This window comes from Leptonychotes weddellii, chromosome 3 (assembly GCF_054177405.1).
Source record: "Leptonychotes weddellii isolate Sample4059 chromosome 3, ASM5417740v2, whole genome shotgun sequence".
Classification (NCBI taxonomy): Eukaryota; Metazoa; Chordata; class Mammalia; order Carnivora; family Phocidae; genus Leptonychotes; species Leptonychotes weddellii.
In genome coordinates this window covers 51,595,822-51,617,591 of record NC_138371.1, presented here as the reverse complement: position 1 = coordinate 51,617,591, position 21,770 = coordinate 51,595,822, and the positions used below count along the sequence as shown (strand labels likewise).

The following is a 21,770-nucleotide window of genomic DNA, read 5'->3' as shown; positions in this document are numbered from 1 at the left end:
ACCGAAAGCGCATAGGACTCAGAGTAGAGAGGGAGAGGAATACTTTACCTGCCCAGGGAAAAGGCTATGAGCAGTCCCCACAGGCTGAAGTCCACGCTCCTTTTTAACCCCTTCCCGACCTTAGTGCCCACAATCCGCAACCGAGGGGTCAGCCACCCACCGATCCAGAAGAACAAGCTTCTCCTCCCCCTCTGTCCTCACGCGAGCGGCCAGTTTTGCCTTTCTCCTCCCGCTTCGTCCAGTACCTGTCCGGGCAGCAGGCGTCCTGCGCTCTCGCCCCGCCCTTCCCCAGGCCGCCCGTGGGCCGCGCCGGCTCTCTCCCGGGCCCGGGAGCGGGGGGGTGCTGGACGGCGGCCACCCGCAGGTTTGGCAAAGTTGGCGGCGGGGCAGGCGCGTGGAGCCGCGCGCCAGTCGGGACCCCGGCCGTGCGGGGCAGGCGCCCATTGGCCGGCCAGCGCCACGTGGCCACCCCCGCCGCTATATTAGGCCACTATTTACCTCAGGCTCGCTCGCCATGGCTCGGCGAAGGCAGCTCCGGTAGGGAAGAAAGGTGGAGCCGCGCAGCCCGCGGCGGCCCTGCCCGGCCCCGCACTCCGGCCCCGGCCTGCTCGCTCAGGCGCGTGGGCCGGAACCATGAGCTCCTACCTGGAGTACGTGTCGTGTGGCAGCGGCGGGGGCGGCGGGGGCGGCGGCGACGTGCTCAGCTTCGCGCCCAAGTTCTGCCGCGCCGACGCCCGGCCCGTGGCCCTGCAGCCCGCCTTCCCCTTGGGCAGCGGCGACGGCGCCTTCGTCAGCTGCCTGCCCCTGGCCGCCGCGCGCCCTGCGCCTTTGCCTCCAGCCGCGCCCGCGCAGCCTCCCGCGCCGCCCCCGGCCGCGCCCTCCTTCGCGCCCTGCACCCTGGAGGGTGCCTACGAGCCGGGCGCCGCACCTGCCGCGGCAGGGGGCGCAGACTCTGGCTTCCTGGGGCCGGCGTCCGCCTACGACTTCCCGTGCGCGCTCGGGCGGCCGGCCGACGACGGCGGGGCGCACGTCCACTACGCGACCTCCGCGGTCTTCTCGGGCGGCGGCTCCTTTCTCCTCAGCGGCCAGGTGGACTACGCGGCCTTTGGCGAGCCCGGCCCCTTGCCGGCGTGTCTGAAAGAGCCAGCCGACGGCCACCCCGGGACCTTCCAGACCGCGTCCCCGGCCCCCGGTGCCTACCCCAAGTCGGCCTCGCCAGCCTCCGGCCTCCCCGCCGCCTTCAGCACCTTCGAGTGGATGAAAGTGAAGAGGAACGCCCCTAGGAAAAGTAAGTACTTGGGCCTCGGACGGACGCTATACTGGGGTTGGGATCGGAGCCCCCCCTCGGCAGAATGACGCTGGGAGCGCGTGGCAGCTGCCCCTCCGGACGGCCATTTAGGGCTTATGCGGGAAGTGCGTTCCGAGGCATTATTAAGTAGGCGCGTTCCATAGAGCGTGCCCCAAGTAGACGCTTCGAAAATGGGCCAGGCACTAAGGAAATTTCAGGAAGGAGCTCTCCGTGGAGCGTTTCTGCTGGGTTCTCGGAGCCCCAGGAGAAGTGCGCTGTAACTTCGATTCTAACCAGCTCCGCCGGTCGCCCGCGTTCTGTGTCCGCGTCCTCTCACCCCCGACCCCCGATGCCCTGTCTTTACTTTGCAGGCAAACTCGCCGAGTATGGAGCCGCTAGCCCCTCCAGCGCGATCCGCACGAATTTCAGCACCAAGCAACTGACAGAACTGGAGAAGGAGTTTCATTTCAATAAGTACTTAACTCGAGCCCGACGCATCGAGATAGCCAACTCCTTGCAGCTGAATGATACGCAAGTCAAAATCTGGTTCCAGAACCGCAGGATGAAACAGAAGAAAAGAGAACGAGAAGGGCTTCTGCCCTCCGCCACCCCTGTGGCTTCCCTCCAACTCCCCCTCTCAGGAACGAGCACCGTCAAGTCTGGCAAGAAGCCAGGGAGCCCTTCTCAGGCCCAAGAGCCCTCATGAGGTTTAGTCTTGAGACTGAGAAACCTTGGCCGGCAGAAGTCATAGGCCGCCTCACCCCTATCTAGACTCTACTAAGCTCAGTTTGGGTTGGAGGTGGGCATGGGCAGAAATTACCAGAGGTTTCACTTGGGAAAGGAGTATCTTGGTGGGCTTCTAAGTTCCAGGCTGTAGGCGTACAGATACCAATTTGAGGTCCCTTAAGCCACTCATTTGTGTATTATTTGTGTCTTACCAGGGAAAAGGTGCCCAACTGCCAGCCCAGCCCTGTTGCTATGTTGTCTTAGTCATATGCAATTCTTTGGTGCAGAGTGGCAGAGCATTATTGCTGATCTCTGCCAACCCCCGATGTGCTCAGAAGAACATCTACCCAAAGTTTTTCTGATTTTAAGTTAAAGGACCAGCTACATGTATTCAGCTTGAGATGACCAAAGCTAGTTAGGGCCTTCTTGATGTAGCTAAGCTGCTTCAATGATGATCTTCACATTTGCACTCCACTTGGTTTTTTTCTTTTTTAAAAGCAGTTTCTACCTCTTTATGTGCCTGAGTGAAGATACAATCGCTGTCTAGTTAGTAGCTGAACAAATCCACAGGGTGGGTGAACACTAGAACCTGAACTACACCTTGACACCAGTTACTTAGACTGGAATGTAAATATATACAGTATGTATATTTTTAAAAAGGTTTGCTTGCAATGAACTTCTATATGACATTTAATGTCATAGCATGTAAAGGGTTTGAACTTTTTTTTGTAATAAAAATTACAGAATCTGCTACTCTCTGTTTTTCCTTACACTCCTTTCATTTTCATTATCTTTCTTAAAAGCTAATTTGGTTTCTTCTATTTGCAATTTCTTGATTCTGCTCTGGGAATTTGTTTAGATTGATATCTTTAAAAAAATAACACATCTATATAACAATAACAACAGGTAACGGACAATTATCTGAGCAGTTTAAGGGAGAAGAAAAACTACTCTGCCAAATAGTCAAGTAACTAAGGAGGTACTGTACTTATTTTAAGTGCCTGAGTTTTTCGGTGAATATGTAGACTGCACATTAACTCAAAGTTTAGGTGTCCACTGTGGGAATGTTGTAAAGCCAAGAAGACACTGTAGCGAGATCTCCTTATTCTTTTGCCTCTTGCTCTCACAACAAGAAAAGGCAACCTGAAGATTTTGCTAGTTGGTAAGTGTTCTCTGAGAAAGGCAGCTGCATGTCAGAAAGTTCTCAATGGCGGACTTCCCATTTCCAAAGTCAAGAATTACAAAGGAGGCTGGCAGAGGCCAGTAGTCAGAGCTCTCCACTTCCTGCAATGCAGACTGACATCTGGCCTAATAAGAGAGCAGAGGAGTACCTTTCTGTTTTTAAAAATGAAATACTTTCAAGTGACTTCGTTGAAAGAAGTTTCAAAGCACAAAATCTGATGGATGGCAAGAGGGTATGTGGTAAAAAGCCTCTAAGCTTGTTTCCACCCAGCCCACCAGCTCCTAACCCTGAAAGCACGCGTGGTTGACCAGGCTTTTATGCAACCTTACAGATACACTATGTGAAAAAATGCAGCATTAATACACAAAGCCAAGTGGATACTTGGGACAGTTGTCAGGGCAGTTCATTTCCCTCACTTTATGAATAGCCATAGCTGTATCTTTAAAATCTCTCTATAATTCAACCAAAAGGCTTCAAGGCCCAAACAATCCAGATACGAACCTCAGCTCTCCTTTTAGCTAGATTTCTAGATTCTAGTGTAGTGCTTTAAATCCAATTATTCAAAGTCTAACAGTTGTGGAGGATTACAATCCCCGATAGTATTGTCTTAGAAGATTGAAATTATACTTAAATCCCTGTCCTTTGCACTCACAGTTTAATGGAGTTGGAGAAATAAGATTATAAGCTCTAACAAACTCAGCAGATTAGGGGTTAGAGATATCACTTAAAAAACAGGTCTGTCAATATTATTCTTGTTTGTTTTTCACAGTTGCACTCTTACCTTTAAGGTTTTTATTTAAATTCCAGTTTGTTAACATACAGTATAGTAGTAGTTGCAGGTTGTCAATATCATGCTTATGTTTCACCATCTGCCCTTCATGGACTTGATGCTAATCAGATCTGGTTTGAAACAACAGCACCCCCACCCCAGCTATTTGAAAAAACTTGTTACAGGAGTTGTCATCTGCTTGCATGTTTCCCCTGCAGTGGTCTTTGACAAGACAATGTTTCCTTTTTGATAAGCATTCCGTGTACACCTAAACAAACAAACAAACAAGATGCCAACACCCTGGGTCATTTCCTTAATCTACCATCCTTTTCTCTGAGAAAATAAAGCTTTTCCTTTTGAAGCTACTGCTAGCCCTTAACCCTGATGGATGTCTTCCTTGATGAAGGTGGCTATTTTGACATACGTATAATGTTGTTCTATGAATCAGGCCAATATTAGCTATTTTTTGACCAACCCCAGGGATCTTTAAAAGCTTTCTTAATGCAGATCACTATACAGTGATCTCTCACTGTAGACTCTCAGTATTAGGGAGAGTCCTGGCTGGAGATGGGGATGAAGGAGGTGACCTCTGGAGGTCCCTTTTAGCAATGAAAATGCTACAGAAACGACTCAATGACTTCTGCATGTTTTGTTTTAGGCCTATCATTGGAAAAAAGAGACTTCAGCCCTAAGAAAGTAAATGCAGTCCATGGGATTACAGTGACACTGTGTTTGTACAGGAAAAGTGGATTTTAGACTTCACTAAATACATCTTGTCAGTGGAGGTACCTAACCCATCTGGATTGTTTATAGAACATTCCCCTTCTCATTATTCAGAGCCTTGTGTTATTTCGAGTGAGGTCATCCATGAAGTATGATGGTTACTATGCAAACTGTGAAACTGCTAAAACAATCCCATTTCTATTTTATAAGAATTCAAACTAAGTATGCTAATTTCCCCTCCAGCGGTCCGTTACAAGAATGAATACACAGTGGACAGTTCTGGCTGTTGTATAATTTACTGTTCAATGTTCCTTTGTCTTCGCAGAATGGCCGTGTGTCTATTTTTCTGGATTCAGGATAGTTGGGAGTGAGGAAGAAGAAATAAAGCATTTAATAATATTTAAATTTCCATGACTTGAGTACTAGCAAACAAAGGAGTTGCTAATGTAAAAACCTAGAGCAATGTCACCTAAATCCTCAAAGGATTAATTGTATGCATTCTGCTCCAGTCTCATATATGGTGAGGCCTGAGACCAGAGAGGTTATGTCCGATTATCATGTCATCAGAAAAGAGGGGCAGACTCAGGAGAGCTGCATTAACTCTGGACTTCTTAATTATTTCTTACGGCCAAACAAATGCTCTATATTTGCCGAATATTGAATTTAAAAACCTCAGGACCTAATCAGGTTCAGAGAAATGTTTAGTCTGACCACAGACCTCTTGACAAGAAAAATACCGATTGTTAAAACTTTATTTGTGGTTTTAAAGTGAAACCATACTGGACATATCTCACAAATAATGATAAATCTCCATCTAAATAGAAATCAAGATTTTCATGGTTTTGTCCTCCAAAGCATATTTCCAGAGCATGAACATGCAACAAACATACAAAATAGTTCTATTTAACATCTCACTTATAACTGCTTCTGAAGTTCTAATTGTTATGCAGAAATATAAATTCAATAGAAACTGTTTAAATTCAATAGTGAACCAAGAGGAAAGAATTCCTAAATATTGGCATGAAAGGAAGGTCTATTACTTAGACTGTAAAGACTTAAACATTATCTCTTCCACTTCTACTAGTCTCATTGATATAATTTAATAAATATAAAGGATGGCCACAGACTTGTAAGTAGCTAATAGAGCAGGTCACTGACACTTTTGAGGTTTTTCTAGAGGGAGCTAGACTATTTAGCACATCTCATTCTTAAGAGGTTTTGTTGACCCTAAACTACAATTTGAGGGACGTCTTTAAGAAAAAAAAAATCATGAATACAAAATTGCTAGGGTATCTTCCAGGGTCTGGAGGAGCCCAAGTGAGTGAAGCTTAAGTTTCTTTTTTTTTTTTTTAAGATTTTATTTTTAAGTAATCTCTCCACCTAATGTGGGGCTTAAACTTGCCACCCGGAGATCAAGAATTGCATGCTTTACCTACTGAGCCAGCCAGGCACCCCAAGTTTCTTTGGGTTCATCATAAATCCCTCTCTGTCCCTTCTGAAATTGTTGCTCTATTCCCAATACCTAGCCATTGTTTGTAAGATGATAGCAGTTTGCTTTTCTCCAACATCTTGGAACCAGAATGACCATTTGCTCCTCCTAAAGTGCATCAAATAGTAGATAATGCTCTGTTCTACACTCCGAGCACCTCGATCCCACTCTGCTCTTCGGGGCTACTAGCTGGCTGAACTATTTCACTGTCTGGTAATGGGAGCTCTATTTCATCCCGGTGGTTCTTTTCTGTTGTATTTCCTTCTCAATGATACAAACAGAAGAGAAATCTAGAACCAGAGATGACAGCTACACTGCTGACTTCTAAGCATTTCCCAGAAGGATGGAATCACCAAGGCTGAGGAAAGGACTGTGAAAAAAAAAAAAAAGAACATTATTCTTAAGGGAGGAGATGTGGATTTTAGCATCGGTCGTGATTTATAATGAAAAGGGAACATAACTTCCCTGGTCTCAGTTTCTTCTATAAAACAGAGCAGTTTGGTCTGGATGATCATTAAGTTTCCTTTTCACCCTAGTATTCTGCCACAGCCCCTTACTTTGCTGGTTATTACTGAAAAGTTTATTTAACAATAATGTAGCTGTGTAAGATTAGCATCAATAAGAGGCCTTTACATTTTAAGCTATCTATCTTTAGATTGTGTGTGTGTAGGGGCACCCAAGGGGCTCAGTCGATTTAGCGACTGTCTTTAGCTCAGGTCCTGATCCTGGAGTCCAGGGATCCAGCCCTGCATCAGACTCCCTGCTCAGCGGGGAGTCTGCTTCTCCCTCTGCCTTTCCCCTTGACTTGTTCTCTCTCTTCTCTCTCTCTCTCTCTCTTGCTAGAGAGAGAGAGAGCATGAGCAGGGGGAGTGGCAGAGGGAGAGGGAGAAGCAGGACCCCAACTGAGTGGGGAACCCTATGCAGGGCTCGATCCCAGGACCCTGGGATCAAGACCTGAGCAGAAGGCAGACGCTTAACCGACTGAATCACCCAGGCGTCCTAAATAAAATCTTTAGAAAAAAAGGAAAAAAAGAATGTGTGTGTATGAACTAGGTAATGATTCTCATTGGTCTTGACTTGAACAAAAGAGCTAACAATGGTGATAGCCTCCCCCGAAGTTACCACTTTCCTCTGAACAGATAAATTAGGGTCTAGTAAGAAACTTTTCAAATGGGTGTCAGTGCTTCAAGTTCAGATTCTCAATTTCCTTGTTCTTAATATTTCCAAGTTGACAGCTTTCAGAATAGAGAAATAATTTTGAATTTCTCCTCCTTGAAGATATGTGGAATTCCAAAGTAAATACTCTGCTCTGTTACAGAAAAGAGATACAAATATCCAATTTGCTCCTGCTTTCCATTAGTTACCGAGCCCTACTTATTTTTCCTTCCAAACGTCTCATGCCTCTTTCCCTCCTCCGTTGGCTCAGGCTTTATCATCTCATTCAGCTACGCGATGGATACTCTGCTGATCTTCTTGCCTCTGGTCTCCTTCCCAGCCAATCCATTTTAAAGCCCTGTCTTTGTTGTGTTGTTCCATTTTAAATTCTCGGTAGCTCCTGGTTGCCAGTGGAAGAAACTCAAAAGTTTTAGCCTGAGATTCGAGTCTCTCAACAACCACGTTGATCTCATGCCATTGTCTGACATAGAAACTTCACCCTAGTTAGTGTGATCTGTTCATTCTCTTCCCCGAGGGACTTTATGCTTTCCTGACTCTCAACCTTTTCTAACGCTATCCCTCTCTTTTATAATTATCTCCCACCTTCCCTCTGCCTATCCAAAGTCATCTTTTATGGCACAGCGCAAATCTCATCTCTGTGAAATCTTTTTGCACCATCCAGATTGAAAGTGAGTGCCTCCGAGCTTCCGTAGCATTTGTATTACTCACTCAGCACCTCAGTCTCCTGATGTATTAGGAGATCTCTTTCTTTCTCTATCCCCACCACTGTCTCCCTCTTCCCCATTCCCCATTAGTTTTCTCACCATTGGTGTATATTTCATCTCTTATTGAGGACCTTATACATGATAGCGATTCTATACTAGTTGCTGAATGTTGAATGCAGTTTTATTAGATTACCACATACTGGGCTACTCATTAATTACCTCTTCTACCAGGTGAAGAACATTATAACAATTTATTTGCTAAGGTTTTTTTTTTTTTGTTTTGTTTTTTTAAGTAATCTCTATGCCCAGCGCTGGGCTGGAACTCACAATCCCAAAATCAAGAGTCACGTGCTCTACCCACTGAGTCAGCCAGGCTCCCCGTGCTAAGTATTCTTTATATTTCATTATTTATAGTAGAACACGAGCTATTCTTGACCACACAATAAAATACAAATTGGAGGCTAGGAGGTAAAGGAGGAACCATAGACTTCCCTTCTTGTGCTTCAAGACACATTGTTTTGATTGAAAACCAAAGGAGAGTGGGAATGTTTTCTGAACCGATCCCTTTTATCCTTATAGGATATAACGTATAATGCACTTTGGTTGTTGTTTGAGGCTTTGTAATATGTTGTATTGCATTCATTACTTGCTATAATCACTTGAGGACCTTATGGGAACAGAACCATTGGAAGAGGATTTTTTAAACCAAACAAGGTCTAGTGTGGGGTTGCTCAAGAAGGCTCTGGAGACAATAAATGTAGTGGTTACAAGAGTGCGTCTTGGAGGCAGACAGGCTTGGGAGCAAATCCTAAATGGACAATGCAGTGTCACTTAGCTCTACATTCCTCCCTTAAAAACGGGAATAATAACATCCTTATTTCATTGGCTTGTGAGGATGAACAGAGGTAATACACGCAGATTGCTTAGCACAATACCTGAAGCTTAATAATCATTCACGAATTATGAATACAGGATGAGAGTTCTAACAGGTAGCTAGGATGGAAAGACACAGGCTAAGGGAGAGAAATATTCAAATATATATATATACACACACACACACATATATATATAAAACAAATATTTATTGAGCTATTAGGTACCAGGCAGACTATTAACCACTCGAATTGGAGTGATATTGAGAAGGGAACAAGAATTACAGAGAATCAGGTTGGAGAGAATAAGTAAAGGTTTAGGGTTATTGATAAAATTAGCAAAATATAGGTGGTACATGATAACAGACTAAAGTAAAATGGTAGTTAACAGATACTTGATGAGAGCAATGGCTAGGCACGTACTGAATTGAGGGCCCAAGACCTTAGAAGATCCCAGCCTGGGAGAAATAAGGATGAAAGGGACATTGGACCATTGACCATTGCTTCCAATTTACTGACTAGGCAATGCAGAAAACTTAAATCCATTACACATCTGCTTAATTTTTCCCCATCTAAAAGGACATGTGAATTCACATGCATGGCATTTTGAGGGTCAGGTGTCATAAATTAGATTGCAGTGATGATTTACATGAGTTTCCTACATTGTGGCACTTCCCCAGGGTTGAATTTATCCTTAAAAATAGAGACTCTGGTTGCTGTGTTCTGTTGACATCAAAGTTAAAGTAGGATCAACCACATTCTTGACTCTGTTGCCACAGAAAGAAGAAATTCTTCCCTCTACCTAGTCTGGCAGTGGGGAATCATGAATTTTCTTAACTGTGCATAAACCTGTAACTATTTCCATTGTAGGTTTATGAAAGCCTGCCCTTAAGCTGGGGGAAAAAAAAGCCTTGCTGCAGAGGGACATTTTGAGGTCTAATTAATGGCAAGACAGTCTATGTAAATAGAAAGTATTTTATTTTTCCTAAATGCTTATGACCTAATTGTCAAAATAGTGTTAGTATTCAATTGCTTGTATGAATAATTACTCTATCATATATAAATGTTTATATCTCCTCTTACATTTGAAACCTGAGCTATGTTTCAAATTTGTGAAGTGTTTTGGCTTTACTATAGAGGGCAAGAAAAGAAAGCTTATAAAAGAATTATAGAAAAGATAGGTTCACAGTAAATAAATATAATGAGCTACAAAGGACAAGTTAAAAATATAATATTTCTTATTCAGACAAGGATAGTATACTATTTGTCTCTAAAAATCTTTAATTGACTTTAAAAACAAATTATGAGGGGGGAAAATCGGAGAGGGAGACGAACCATGAGAGACAATGGACTCTGAAAAACAAACTGAGGGTTCTAGAGGGAAGGGGGGGTGGGAGGATGGGTTAGCCTGGTGATGGGTATTAAAGAGGGCACGTTCTGCATGGAGCACTGGGTGTTATGCACAAACAATGAATCATGGAACACTACATCTAAAACTAATGATGTGATGTATGGTGATTAACATAACAATAAAAAATTTAAAAAAAAACAATTTAAACTTCCTTGGGGTGAGGTACCTGGGTAGCTCAGTCAGTTAAGCTTCTGACTCTTGGTTTCAGCTCAGGTCAGGATCTCAGAGTCATGATCTCAGGGTCATGAGATTGAGCCCTGAGTTGAGTCTTGCACCGGACTCTGCGCTCAGTGAGGAGTCTGCTTGATATTCTCTCTCCCTCTGCCCCTCCCCACACTTGCACTCTTTCTCTCTCTGTCTCTCTCTCTTAAGTAAGTAAGTAAATAAATAAATAAAACCTTAAAAAAAACCAAAAAACTTCCTTAGGTGAACCTGCCAAGAAGCCCAATTTATTCTTGTTTTGACTGCAAATAAAAGCCCCCATGCAACCAGAATAATCTATTTTTCTAGCAGCATATGGTTCCTTTGCAAACTTCAAAAACAGTTGTGGTTGTGTCTCTGAAGAAGCTTTGAAATTTGTTACATGGTGATACTATCTAAGAACTGTCCAAATTTACTTTTATTGGAAATTTGTGATTTTTGTTTGGCCCTGAACTTTGAAAATTATATAGTTTATAAGAAAGTGCTATAGATTTCTTAACTGGTCTCATATAAACAAAACTATTATAAGTTACACATTTTATGATACCAATGGACTGAATGAATTTCAATCTGATTGATCAAAGATGAATAAAGGTATTGTATTATACCTGTCCCTAACTTTATAAGCATCACAAAGACAAAGCAAGTTAGCTCCAGATTATTTGTAAATAAAAGTTTCAGATTTTCCAATTCTGTTCCCTTCCAATTTTAGTTGTAAAATATAATTATCATTTTGAACTCGGGACAAATAGAGTTAGCTTAAAGCTTCCTCAAGATTATGTAGTACTAGGGACACTTTAGTCTTTTTTATTTATTTATTTGAGAGAGAGAGAGAGGGAGAGCACGAGCAGGGGGGAGGGACAGAGGGAGAAGCAGATTCCCTGCTGAGCAGGGATCCCGATGAGGGATTCGATCCCTAGACCCTGGGATCATGACCTGAGCTGAAGGCAGATGCTCAACTGACTGAGCCACCCAGGTGCCCTAGTTTTTTTTTTGTTGTTGTTGTTTGTTTTTTTAAGATTTTATTTATTCATTTGAGACAGAGAGATACAGAGAGAGAGATACAGAGAGAGAGAGAGAGCACAAGCAGGGGGAGAGGCAGAGGGAGAGGGAGAAGCAGGTTCCCCGCTGAACCAGGAGCCCGATGTGGGGCTCGATCCCAGGACCCTGGGATCATGACCTGAGCTGAAGGCAGACGCTTAACCATCTGAGCCACCCAGGCGTCCCTAGTTTTTTGTTTTTGTTTTTTAAGTTTTATGTATTTAAGTAATCTCTACAGCTGGCATGGTGCTTGAACTCACAACCCCAGGATCAAGAGTCCCACGCTCCCTGACTGAGTCAGCCAGGTGCCCCAGGGACACTTTAATAAAATTGAAAAACACATTTGGGTTGCTAAAAAAAATCCAAACTTTTTTTTTTAAAGATTTTATGTATTTATTTGACATAGAGAGACACAGCGAGAGAGGGAACACAAGCAGGGGGAGTGGGAGAGGGAGAAGCAGGCTTCCCACGGAGCAGGGAGCCCGATGCGGGGCTCGATGCGGGGCTCGATCCCAGGACTCTGGGATCATAACCTGAGCCAAAGGCAGATGTTTAACGACTAAGCCACCCAGGTGCCCCTCAAAAATCCAAACTTTTAAATATCTTCCCCCCTATTGTCAGAAGGCTCTTCTAGAGGCTACTCTTCTAGTGAAGAAGAAATAGCTATCTGTTGGTTTCATCTGTTTCTCTTGTTTGTTCAATTTAACTTTTTTATTTAAAAAATAATGTGCATGGTAGGTACCCAGTTTTATACAATTATTTCTGTGTACCAAACTATCTCTCCATGTGTTCATCTACCATTCCTCCTATCTGTGTGTCTACATAGAGAGATGTCAAAACAGATGTTCACCTAATGTTAATGATGATTATTTCTACATGGTAGGCTTTTGTTGATTTTTTTCTTTGTAGTACTTTTCTATATTGCTTAAAATCTTAAAATAATGAATCATTAAATGTAGAGATAATAAAGTCATTACCATAAAATATATGAAAAAGGGGAAATTGCATTTGATAGTCACAGTCTTTGCATTTATTTTTCCCAGTGGAAGACCCCAGAGGAATTAGATAATGCATCTCATGTGCCAATTCCTGAATAATTAAATAAAAATGTCTGTAATATACATGGGTATACACATGAGTCGAATAAATGATAGATAAGGTCTATCATTCATTTCTTCAACAGGGAATTCAGCACTCGGGTGTCACATATGTTCAATTTTCATCCTACCAGTTGGAAACAAGCTCTGAATTGTGCTGATAAAAGCAGAATTCATGAATAGCAGAAGAATAAGAAAAGAATATCTTTAGCTTAAGTAAAATGGAGAACCAAGAAATATGGAAAATGATACTCTATTTTATGGAACTTACTTTTTTAATTGAAGTATGGCTGACACACAATGTTACCTTGGTTTTAGGTGTACAACACAGTAACTGGACAAGTTTATACATAATGCTATGCTCAGCACAAGTGTAGTTGCCATCTGTCACCACAGGACACGGTTATAATCCCATTGACTATATTCTCTATGTTATACCTTTTATTCCCATGACTTACGCATTCTATAACTGGAAGCTTGTATCTCCCACTCACCTTCACCCATTTTGCCCACCACCTCTCCAAAACTATACTTATCATTTTTTCATACTTACAAAGCAAAATTCGAGAAATGCTGCTTTTTATATTAAAAGCAAGTTTCTAAAGATACAAGCAAACTTTTTATAGGAATGCGTATTCTTTTTTTTTTTTTTTAAGATTTATTTATTTATTTTAGAGAGAGAGAGCACAAGCGTGAGCCGGGGGAGGGACAGAGGGAGAGGGAGGGAGAGAATCCTTAAGCAGACTTCCCGCTGAGCATGGAGTCTGACGCAGGGCTCCATCCCAGGACCCCAAGATCATGATCTGAGCTCAAATCAAGAGTTGGCTTCTTAACTGACTGAGCCCCCCAGGCGCCCCAAGAATGAGTATTCTTAATATGCTTTGCGTTTTTTCTGGAGAGCAACACCAAAAGATCCTTTGATATCTATCTTTCATTATGTTGTAGAAAGACTTATGAAATTTCATGGTGGTCTATGAGAGAAACACACCAAAAACCCAGGTCCAGTTAAGCCTCTAGGAGGCTAATGAAAGGTTAGAGAACCACCATGAGAAAATGCTAGTTCTTTCGTCGGCTTTATTTCAAAGTTGGCTTATTTGAATAGCAGGCTTGATACCTCTAAGTATGTGTGAGAAAATTTAAAATAGAGATGAATTCTTTCTAACTGTACTAAGTACCTTCATTTGGCTGAAATTATTAAAATTCTGTGGAGCATCTACATTGCTGCGGCCATTGGGTTTGGTTGTTTCGGCTGGCCTAGTGCCTACTCCTTCTTCCTCTAACAGCTTTCCACTTTTTCTGGGGGTAAAGGAATGGCTGATTCTCCTGCCCAGGGCAGCGAGGCCAGCTCCAGGACCTGTGTTGGCTTACTCCGAGGGAAGTGCTTCTGGCCGGCTGCAGAACCTCCTCTGAGTGTAGACCCGTGGCCCTCCTGCAGTAACCCAAATCTAGTCATTTCCCCACCCTGTTTTAACGAGCTTGCGGGGGTCCCGTGTTCCCCTCTCAGAACCTGTGGGATGCACTGCCCTCAAGGAACTTAAAAACTCACTAGTAAGGGAGATCAGACGAGTCCCAAAATAACTTTAAGTGCTTTATGGGAGCTTCACATGCTTAGGACTGTGTCTACACAGCACAAAATGAAGTGGCAATCTGGCGTGCATCCCGCTGCTTTAACAAACTTGGCAGCCCAGTGGATACATAAGACTTCAAAGTCTAGCCGAAGATCTCCGGAGAAGGGCTTCCATAGCTTCCATGGGAAATGCAGTTATGAGTTGCTTCCTGGACTGGGACCAGGGAAATGGAGTAGGTTTTGTCCTTCCATCTCTTTCGGTTTCCCGGAACTTTCTCAGCTCACAGTAGGAATTTGGAATGAAATGATGACAAAGATCCCACTACCAATTGCTTCTTGCTCTGTTTCATAGTTTGACGAATTTTGATTCTTTCTGTTTCTGAACCCTTCTGCACTCCGCTTTGCATTTTGTATACACCTTTATTATGGAACTATTGATGTTTATTGCAGTGATCTGCATCCATGTCTGTCTCCTCCAGGAAAGGAGCTGTAATATTCATCTTCCTAACTCGGGACTCACTACCATATCCATTTTGTGTTACACTGGTTTTCTACACCATAATCACTGAAGAGATTATTTTTTTTTTAAAGGAATTGTCCATGGGCCCCACTTTGGTCCTGCTAGAAATTGCTGCCTCCCATGCTTGGGTTAAGATGATAAAGTCAGAGAAATTTGTCTCTATATCTTCTTTTCGAGGCTCTTTCTGCTACTCCTCCATCTACCCATACCATCCAGTCAGTTAGCTCTAAGCGCCAACTGGCAATGTTCTCTCTTAACCTGGTTACGTGACTGGTTGAAACTGTACACGAAAGTACCCTTCTGCATGTATGCTGTATTTCACAATCAAAATAAGTGAGGGGCACCTGGCTGGCTCAGTCGGTAGAGGGTGCGACTGAGGGTGGGGAGTTCTAGCCCCATGTGTGGCATAGAGTTTACTTAAAATACAATTTTAGAAAAGAAGCGAAATTGGGCGCCTAGGTGGCTCAGTTGGTTGGGCATCTGCCTTTGGCTCAGGTCATGATCTTAGGGTCCTGGGATTGAGCCCCGCATCAGACTCCCTGCTCCGTGGGAAGCCTGCTTCTTCTTCTGCCTCTCTGCCTACTTGTGCTCTCTCTCTCCCTGTCTCAAGTAAATAAACAAAATCTAAAATGAAATAAAATAAAATAAAAAATAAGTGAAATAATGCTCGTTTGAAACAGGTGTCCAGCCTGGGTTTCCCACTGAATGAGAGAGAAAACTGTTTTAATATGTGTCAAGCTTCTTCTAAAGGCAAGAGTGAGGCCCTGAGAGAGTTAAACTCTGGGATGACATACAAAGCAGTACTGAGAGACAGATTGGCTAAGAAGAGGCAGAATCAGTGAGGCCATTTAAGGGTTCACTTCAGTAGGCTTCACGAGATGATGAAGGCTTGAGGCAAAGAAGAAGAGGAAAACCGTAAGACAGACACTTTGGAGGAAAAACGGGAAGGAGTCAGTAAGACCAGATACAGACCTTGGAGCTCTAGCAGTAGAAAAGATCGGGGAAAATTTTTTTTTATTATGGTAAAATATACATAAATTAAAATTTATCATTTTACCCACTTTTAAATGTACAATCCAGTGGCATGCAGTGCATTCACATTGTTGGGCAAACATCACTACTATCCATCACCAGAACTTTTCATCTCTCCAAACTGAAACTCTGTACCTATTAAACACTAACTCTCCAGTCCCTCCTCTCTCTCCCCAGCCCCTGGTAACCACCATTCTCATTTCTGTCTCTATGAATTTGCCTATTCCTGATACCTTATATAAGTGGAATCATATAATATTTGCCTTTTTGTGTCTCGCTTATTTCAATTAGCGTAATGCTTTCAAAACAGAAATGATTTTGCTGTGCCTCACCTCCATTACAAGTCATTTAAGATAAAATTGTGTTTTTCAAAATGGCACTAAATTATGCATATGCTCAAATTTAAGAAAGCATTATCTCTGGGCTTTCTGATCGCAAATTTTGGATAATTGAAGTTGAACTTTCCTCTCTTTCTACATCTGGGGTGTGAGTGGGATGTGTGTAGGAGGTACTCTCGCTTCACCTACGAGGTATTCAACTGCTCAGAGGCCTTCCAACACCTGGAAATGCTGCAGTTTCAAATCTTTCTCAGATTCTCCCTAAACTCCAATATATCTGCCAGGTTTCCTATTTCCTTCGGGTTCTGTTCTCTGCTAATAGGTCAAGGATGGTGACAACGGGTTGGTGTACATTTCCCAGGTAACATATTTAAATTTTAATCAGGGATTTTTTTTTTTTTTTTTACTAGACCCTAATGAGTCCTAGAGACAATATGGAAATGGAAACTTCAAGAGAGAGGATGTGAGACTTTGGCCAGAGCAGGCTTGGGACTCTCCCAAATCTCTCGTGCAGATGGGCACCTAGGATGGTTGTATGGTCCCAGCAAAGGCCACTAAAGGTGGACAGTGCTTTAGGTGGCCTGAAGCAAGGAGTAGAGGAGGAGCTTTTCATAGCATAGAATCCTCTCTGTTTGGGCTGGAAAGAGCCTTAGTGGTTTTCCACTTCAGTCCCAAAACATGAGCATGGAAATCAGAGAACCTGGATTCACATTTGGACTCCACTCTTTACTATTTGACCTTGGGCAAGCCATTTGACCTCTTCTATGCTTCACTTTCCTTATGGGGAATGAACAAAATGGTATCTACCTCGTAAGATTGTGGTAAGGATTAAATAAAACAATATGTAAAAAGCTTTTCTATATTTATAACCTTAGTAGCTTAGGGCAACAGCAATCATCCATAACATCACAGTTTCTGTGAGTCGGGAATTCTGCAGTGGTTTGGCTGGTCGTTCTGGCTCTGGATTTCCGCCGAGGCTACAGCCAGATGTCAGCCGCACTGTAGCAGTCTGATGGCCTGGCTGGGCCTGAAGGACACACTCCCAACAGGGCTCCCTCACAATTCTGGCAGGTCAGGGCTCTCCACGCGGGCCTCTCTGTGGGCCTGCTTAAGCATCTTCATGACATGGGTACTGGCTTCCTCCGAAACAAGCAACTCAGGACACCAAGGCAAAACCCCAATACCCTAACTCACCGGAAATGACACACTGCACTGTGGAATGTTCTACTAGGCACACGGGCCTGCTGTGATCCAGTGTGGGAAGGGACTCCACAAGGATGTGAAGAGCAGGAAGTGAGGAGCTTGGAGGCTGGTCACCACGCCCATCTTCAGCTCCAATTCTAGTTATGAATTACCCCAGGGATAGCAGAAGAACGGGGGTGGGGTAAGGTCTGGAGGGAGGCAGGAAGACATGGAATCGAGCCTCATCCGCCTCTCCCTGGCCCAACAGAGCGTGGAGAGGCAGCTTGAGTCAGGAAGGTGCAGCACCCGAGGGGAGCTACAGACCTTAGGAGTATGCTCGTGCCTGGAAAGTATAGATAAAATGATTCCTCTTTCAGGCAAATTGAGTACAACTTTGAAACTTTTGACAAATGTTCTAGTGATCCCTGTCACCTGGCTGGGCCAGTGGTTTTATTTATTTATTTATTTTTAAGATTTTATTTATTTATTTGACACAGAGAGAGAGAGCACAAGCATGGGGAGCGGCAGAGGGAGAGGGAGAAGCAGGCTCCCCGCCGAGCAGGGAGCCCGACGCGGGGCTCGATCCCAGGACCCCGGGATCATGACATGAGCCCAAGGCAGACCCTTAGCAGACTGAGCTCCCCAGGCGCCTCGGCTAGGGTTTTAGACAGCCACTACTGCTCCAGCCAACATATTGTGTGTGACAGCGAGTCAGTCTCTTCATGTCTTACTGTCTCCCATCTTTGAAACGGGTTTGACGATATTAATTCATTGGTGGTTGTTTTGAAAAACAGGTTTATCATTACAAATATGAAGTATATTTATTTTCATGTTATTATTTTGCTTTAAAATATTCATTAGTTTGTTTAAAAGATAGTATAAAGATCCTCATAGATGCATTAATCAACACATTTACTTGTTCATTTTTCTTCTGATTTTAGTTTTCAGAAACACCTCAAGCCTACATCCATTACAGGGTAATGGACTGCAAAATCTTATTTAATTGCAATGAACATATTTAGTGGAGTTAACAAAAAATAAAAAATATGTAAGTTTGTGAATGTCTGTCAGTTTAAAAGAATCAAAACCATTGTTCACTCCCTTCTACCACCCCCTTCCATCCTCCTTCACTCCGACTTCACAGACCTTGAGAAAGCAGGAGAGCCTGGGCGTCTACACTCAGAAGGCCTTGGAGACCCATGGCTCAGGATAGGGAGACGGATGTATTGAACACACTCCAGGTTTGATTCTGATATAGGGTTTTAGGGTGGCTCACCACCAGCAATTTCCAGAGCTTTCCTCCTCTGTAGACTGAGAATGTTCAGCAGACAGATTGAATTGTGTTGGGGGACCCTTGGGCCACAAGCAGTCCCACTGTCTACGAGCTATTCTGGTGCATTCTCTACTTACCTTGAAGACAACATGAGCATTTTTTGAGGTAATTAACTATGACCTTATTTATGATTCTTGAATTATAAAATCTTTTAATGGAAGAATTTCCCCAGAAATTTAAAAGCGATAATTAAAAATAGATAAAACACACAAGTTCAGAAAAACTTAGTACATCCAAATTCTTCCAGCAGATCCTGGTACCATTACATATACGATTATATTTAATTCAATCTAAGATGATTACTTCAAACTGGATTCTCCAGCTGTATATTTCTGGTTCCTCAGGGATCCTATGAAAAATCTGAGGAAATTTCTTGCTGATTGGGGAGATATTAAACCGCAACATATGGCCCACACATGTGATTAGTATTCCTCTAAGGAAAAATGCAAAGGATTATATTTAGAATACAGGGTATGTGTTCAGTGGTTCTGGATGACCCAGGGGATTATTAGGTTCTTCTTGTGGAATTTTCTATAGTTAAAAGATGAATCCGGAATTCTGAATGTTTGGTGTGGACAATGGAGCTCATCTGTAAGATTTTGCAGGTGTGAGGCCTGCCAAATTTTCAATATCATGTAGTTTCTTGAAAGGTATTCATACTGTTCTTCAGAGATTTTCTGAGTTTCAGGGTCTCTGCCATATATTTTAGAGGAGTCTTTTCACATAGGTATCTTCTGAAGTAAAAAATTGCTAACACTGTGTTATTAGCCCCCAAATAAAATGGGTTGAGCCTGATAGCATTGCCAGTTTGTGCCTATGGTACCTTAAATGAAATCATTCTAAATTTCATTCCTTTTTGTTCTGATGTTTCACCACGAATGTGTTTTACCACATATTTGATCATGGAACTAGAGAATAGGACATGGCTTCGGATGAAATTCCGACTCTCACATTGTGGTCCTGGGAGGCCACGGGCAGGTATCAGGATGACCTGCTGTGTTGGTCCAAGGCCATGCATGGCTAATCTGACCATCTCAGAAGCTCCTCAGTACCTTTTCCATCTTCTGGTAAAATGTCCTACACTGCAATATGAACTCCTTGTTTTGTAAGTATCCAACTTCAACCACTAAAGTCCTAAAGAATGTAAGGGCTTCCAACTGCCTCTATGTGGCCTTTCCACTTGAATATCCTACTGTCAACTCAAAATCAATATCCCCTGCCCAATCCACCCCTCCAGCAAACTAGTTCTCCTTCTGGTTACCTGACTGCTACCAGTTTAGCGACACCAACTTCTCCTCATTTCCAGTCACTCAGGTGAAAATTTTGGGGACATACAATTTTGTTCATTCTCATACACTAACCTCTTTCTAAGTCCCTTTATTGATTTTTCTCTTCAAGCATTTGGATTCGCTTTCCACATTCCTCTCCTTTGACATCACATGGGAAGCTTTGATTCTAGCTGTTTTCTGCTACTCCGGTGGCCTTTCCGTCCAGTTCAGCCCCCGTGATTCTTCATGAACCCTCTCCCTCTTGGTTGTGCTACTGCCCTGGGCTCTAGGCGTCGACGGCCTTCAACTGTTTTGTCTCACTCTCAAGGTCAAGAACCGCCTCTGATTAGAATCTACTCATCTGGCCTGATCTCCCACTATTGCCAAAAAAACCTTCTACTTCAGTCAGGTTAATTTCCTTCTGTCTTCTTTCCTTTTTTTTCATATTAGGCTCTTACTTGGTTCTGTTTCATTTCTTTTTCTTCCTAAAGTATTCCTTTTCCCACCTTTTAAATCTCCATATTCAGACCTCTGATAATCCTACCTCACAGTAGCTTCTTTCCCTGCACTTAAAATCAACAAAAGCAAATCAAAACCATAAAAATGTTTTCATACTCTTCAATCCAGTAATACCATTTCTAGAACTGTATCCTAAAACATTTTTTTAAAGATTTTATTTATTTGAGAGAAAGAGAGACAGCAAGAGAGAGTACGAGCAAAGTGGGGGAGGAGAGGGAGCTGAGCAGGGAACCCGATGTGGGACTTGATCTCGGGACCCCGGGATCATGACCCGAGCTGAAGGCAGACGCTTTACCAGGCATCCCTGTATCCTAAAACATTAACATTAAGAAATTAGAAAAAGCTCTTGTGCACAAACTTTCCCCTCCCCTCCAACACTATTGATGATAACACTGAAGAACTGCAAACAAACTATATGTCCAGAGATAGAAATAAGTAATTCTCATACATCACTCTATAGAATGCACAAAATGAATATGAGTTATAAAGACTATATAATTATATAAAATTTGTAAAAATATAAGGCTAACCGGACAGTATGTATATACATACAATATTACAGAATGTAATATTATATGTATATAAACATTTTAAATCAGCCCTTAATATGCAAAACATTTTAAATCAGCCCTTAATATCCCAGATTGTAAATAAGCTTGATTATGAAATGGTGAAGAGATAGTTTAACCCTAAAGACATTGCTGACAAAAGAAAAACACATCCATTTACAAGTTTCTATGTAAATAAATTTGGACTTTTGTTAAAAAGAATCTAACATCTTCTCATTCTCTCTGTCTCAAATAAATAAATAAAAAATTAAAAAAAAAAAGAATCTAACATCTCTTATGTGCCTATGACATTCTAGTTCTTTTATACCTTATTTAGTCTTTACAATATACCCAGGGAGGGAGGTACTATTAGCTCCATTTTACAGATGGATAAAACAGGCTGGGAGAGGTTAAATAATTTTCCCAGGATCACACAGATCCTGGGATAGAAGGTTCAGGAACACTTCTTTATTCTTAATAAAGTTTCTGTTATTGAAGACTTGATTATTAAATAATGTGCCTATGTTAAACTTTAAAAAGTAGGGGACAAGAGAAAGAGAGAGGGGGGCAGTTTGGGACTTCTTTTTTTTTTTTTTAAAGATTTTATTTATTTATTTGACAGAGAGAGAGACACAGCGAGAGAGGGAACACAAGCAGGGGGAGTGGGAGAGGGAGAAGCAGACTTCCCACGGAGCAGGGAGCCTGACGCGGGGCTCGATCCCAGGACCCTGGGATCATGACCTGAGCCGAAGGCAGACGCTTAACCGACTGAGCCACCCAGGC

At 42.8% G+C, this 21,770-nt stretch overlaps 1 protein-coding gene and 1 long non-coding RNA gene across 2 annotated transcripts in view; one reads left to right on the top strand and one right to left on the bottom strand.

Moving 5' to 3' along the window:
- Positions 1 to 21,770, bottom strand: part of LOC115943039 (uncharacterized) — a 62,743-nt gene that overhangs the window by 12,335 nt on the left and 28,638 nt on the right. The gene's annotated exons all lie outside the window — the stretch shown is intronic.
- HOXD1 (homeobox D1) lies at positions 634 to 2,767 on the top strand. Its single transcript, XM_081814119.1, has 2 exons — positions 634 to 1,288; positions 1,660 to 2,767. Exons 1-2 carry the CDS (start codon positions 634 to 636, stop codon positions 1,992 to 1,994), a joined length of 990 nt encoding a protein of 329 aa, XP_081670245.1. The 3' UTR covers positions 1,995 to 2,767.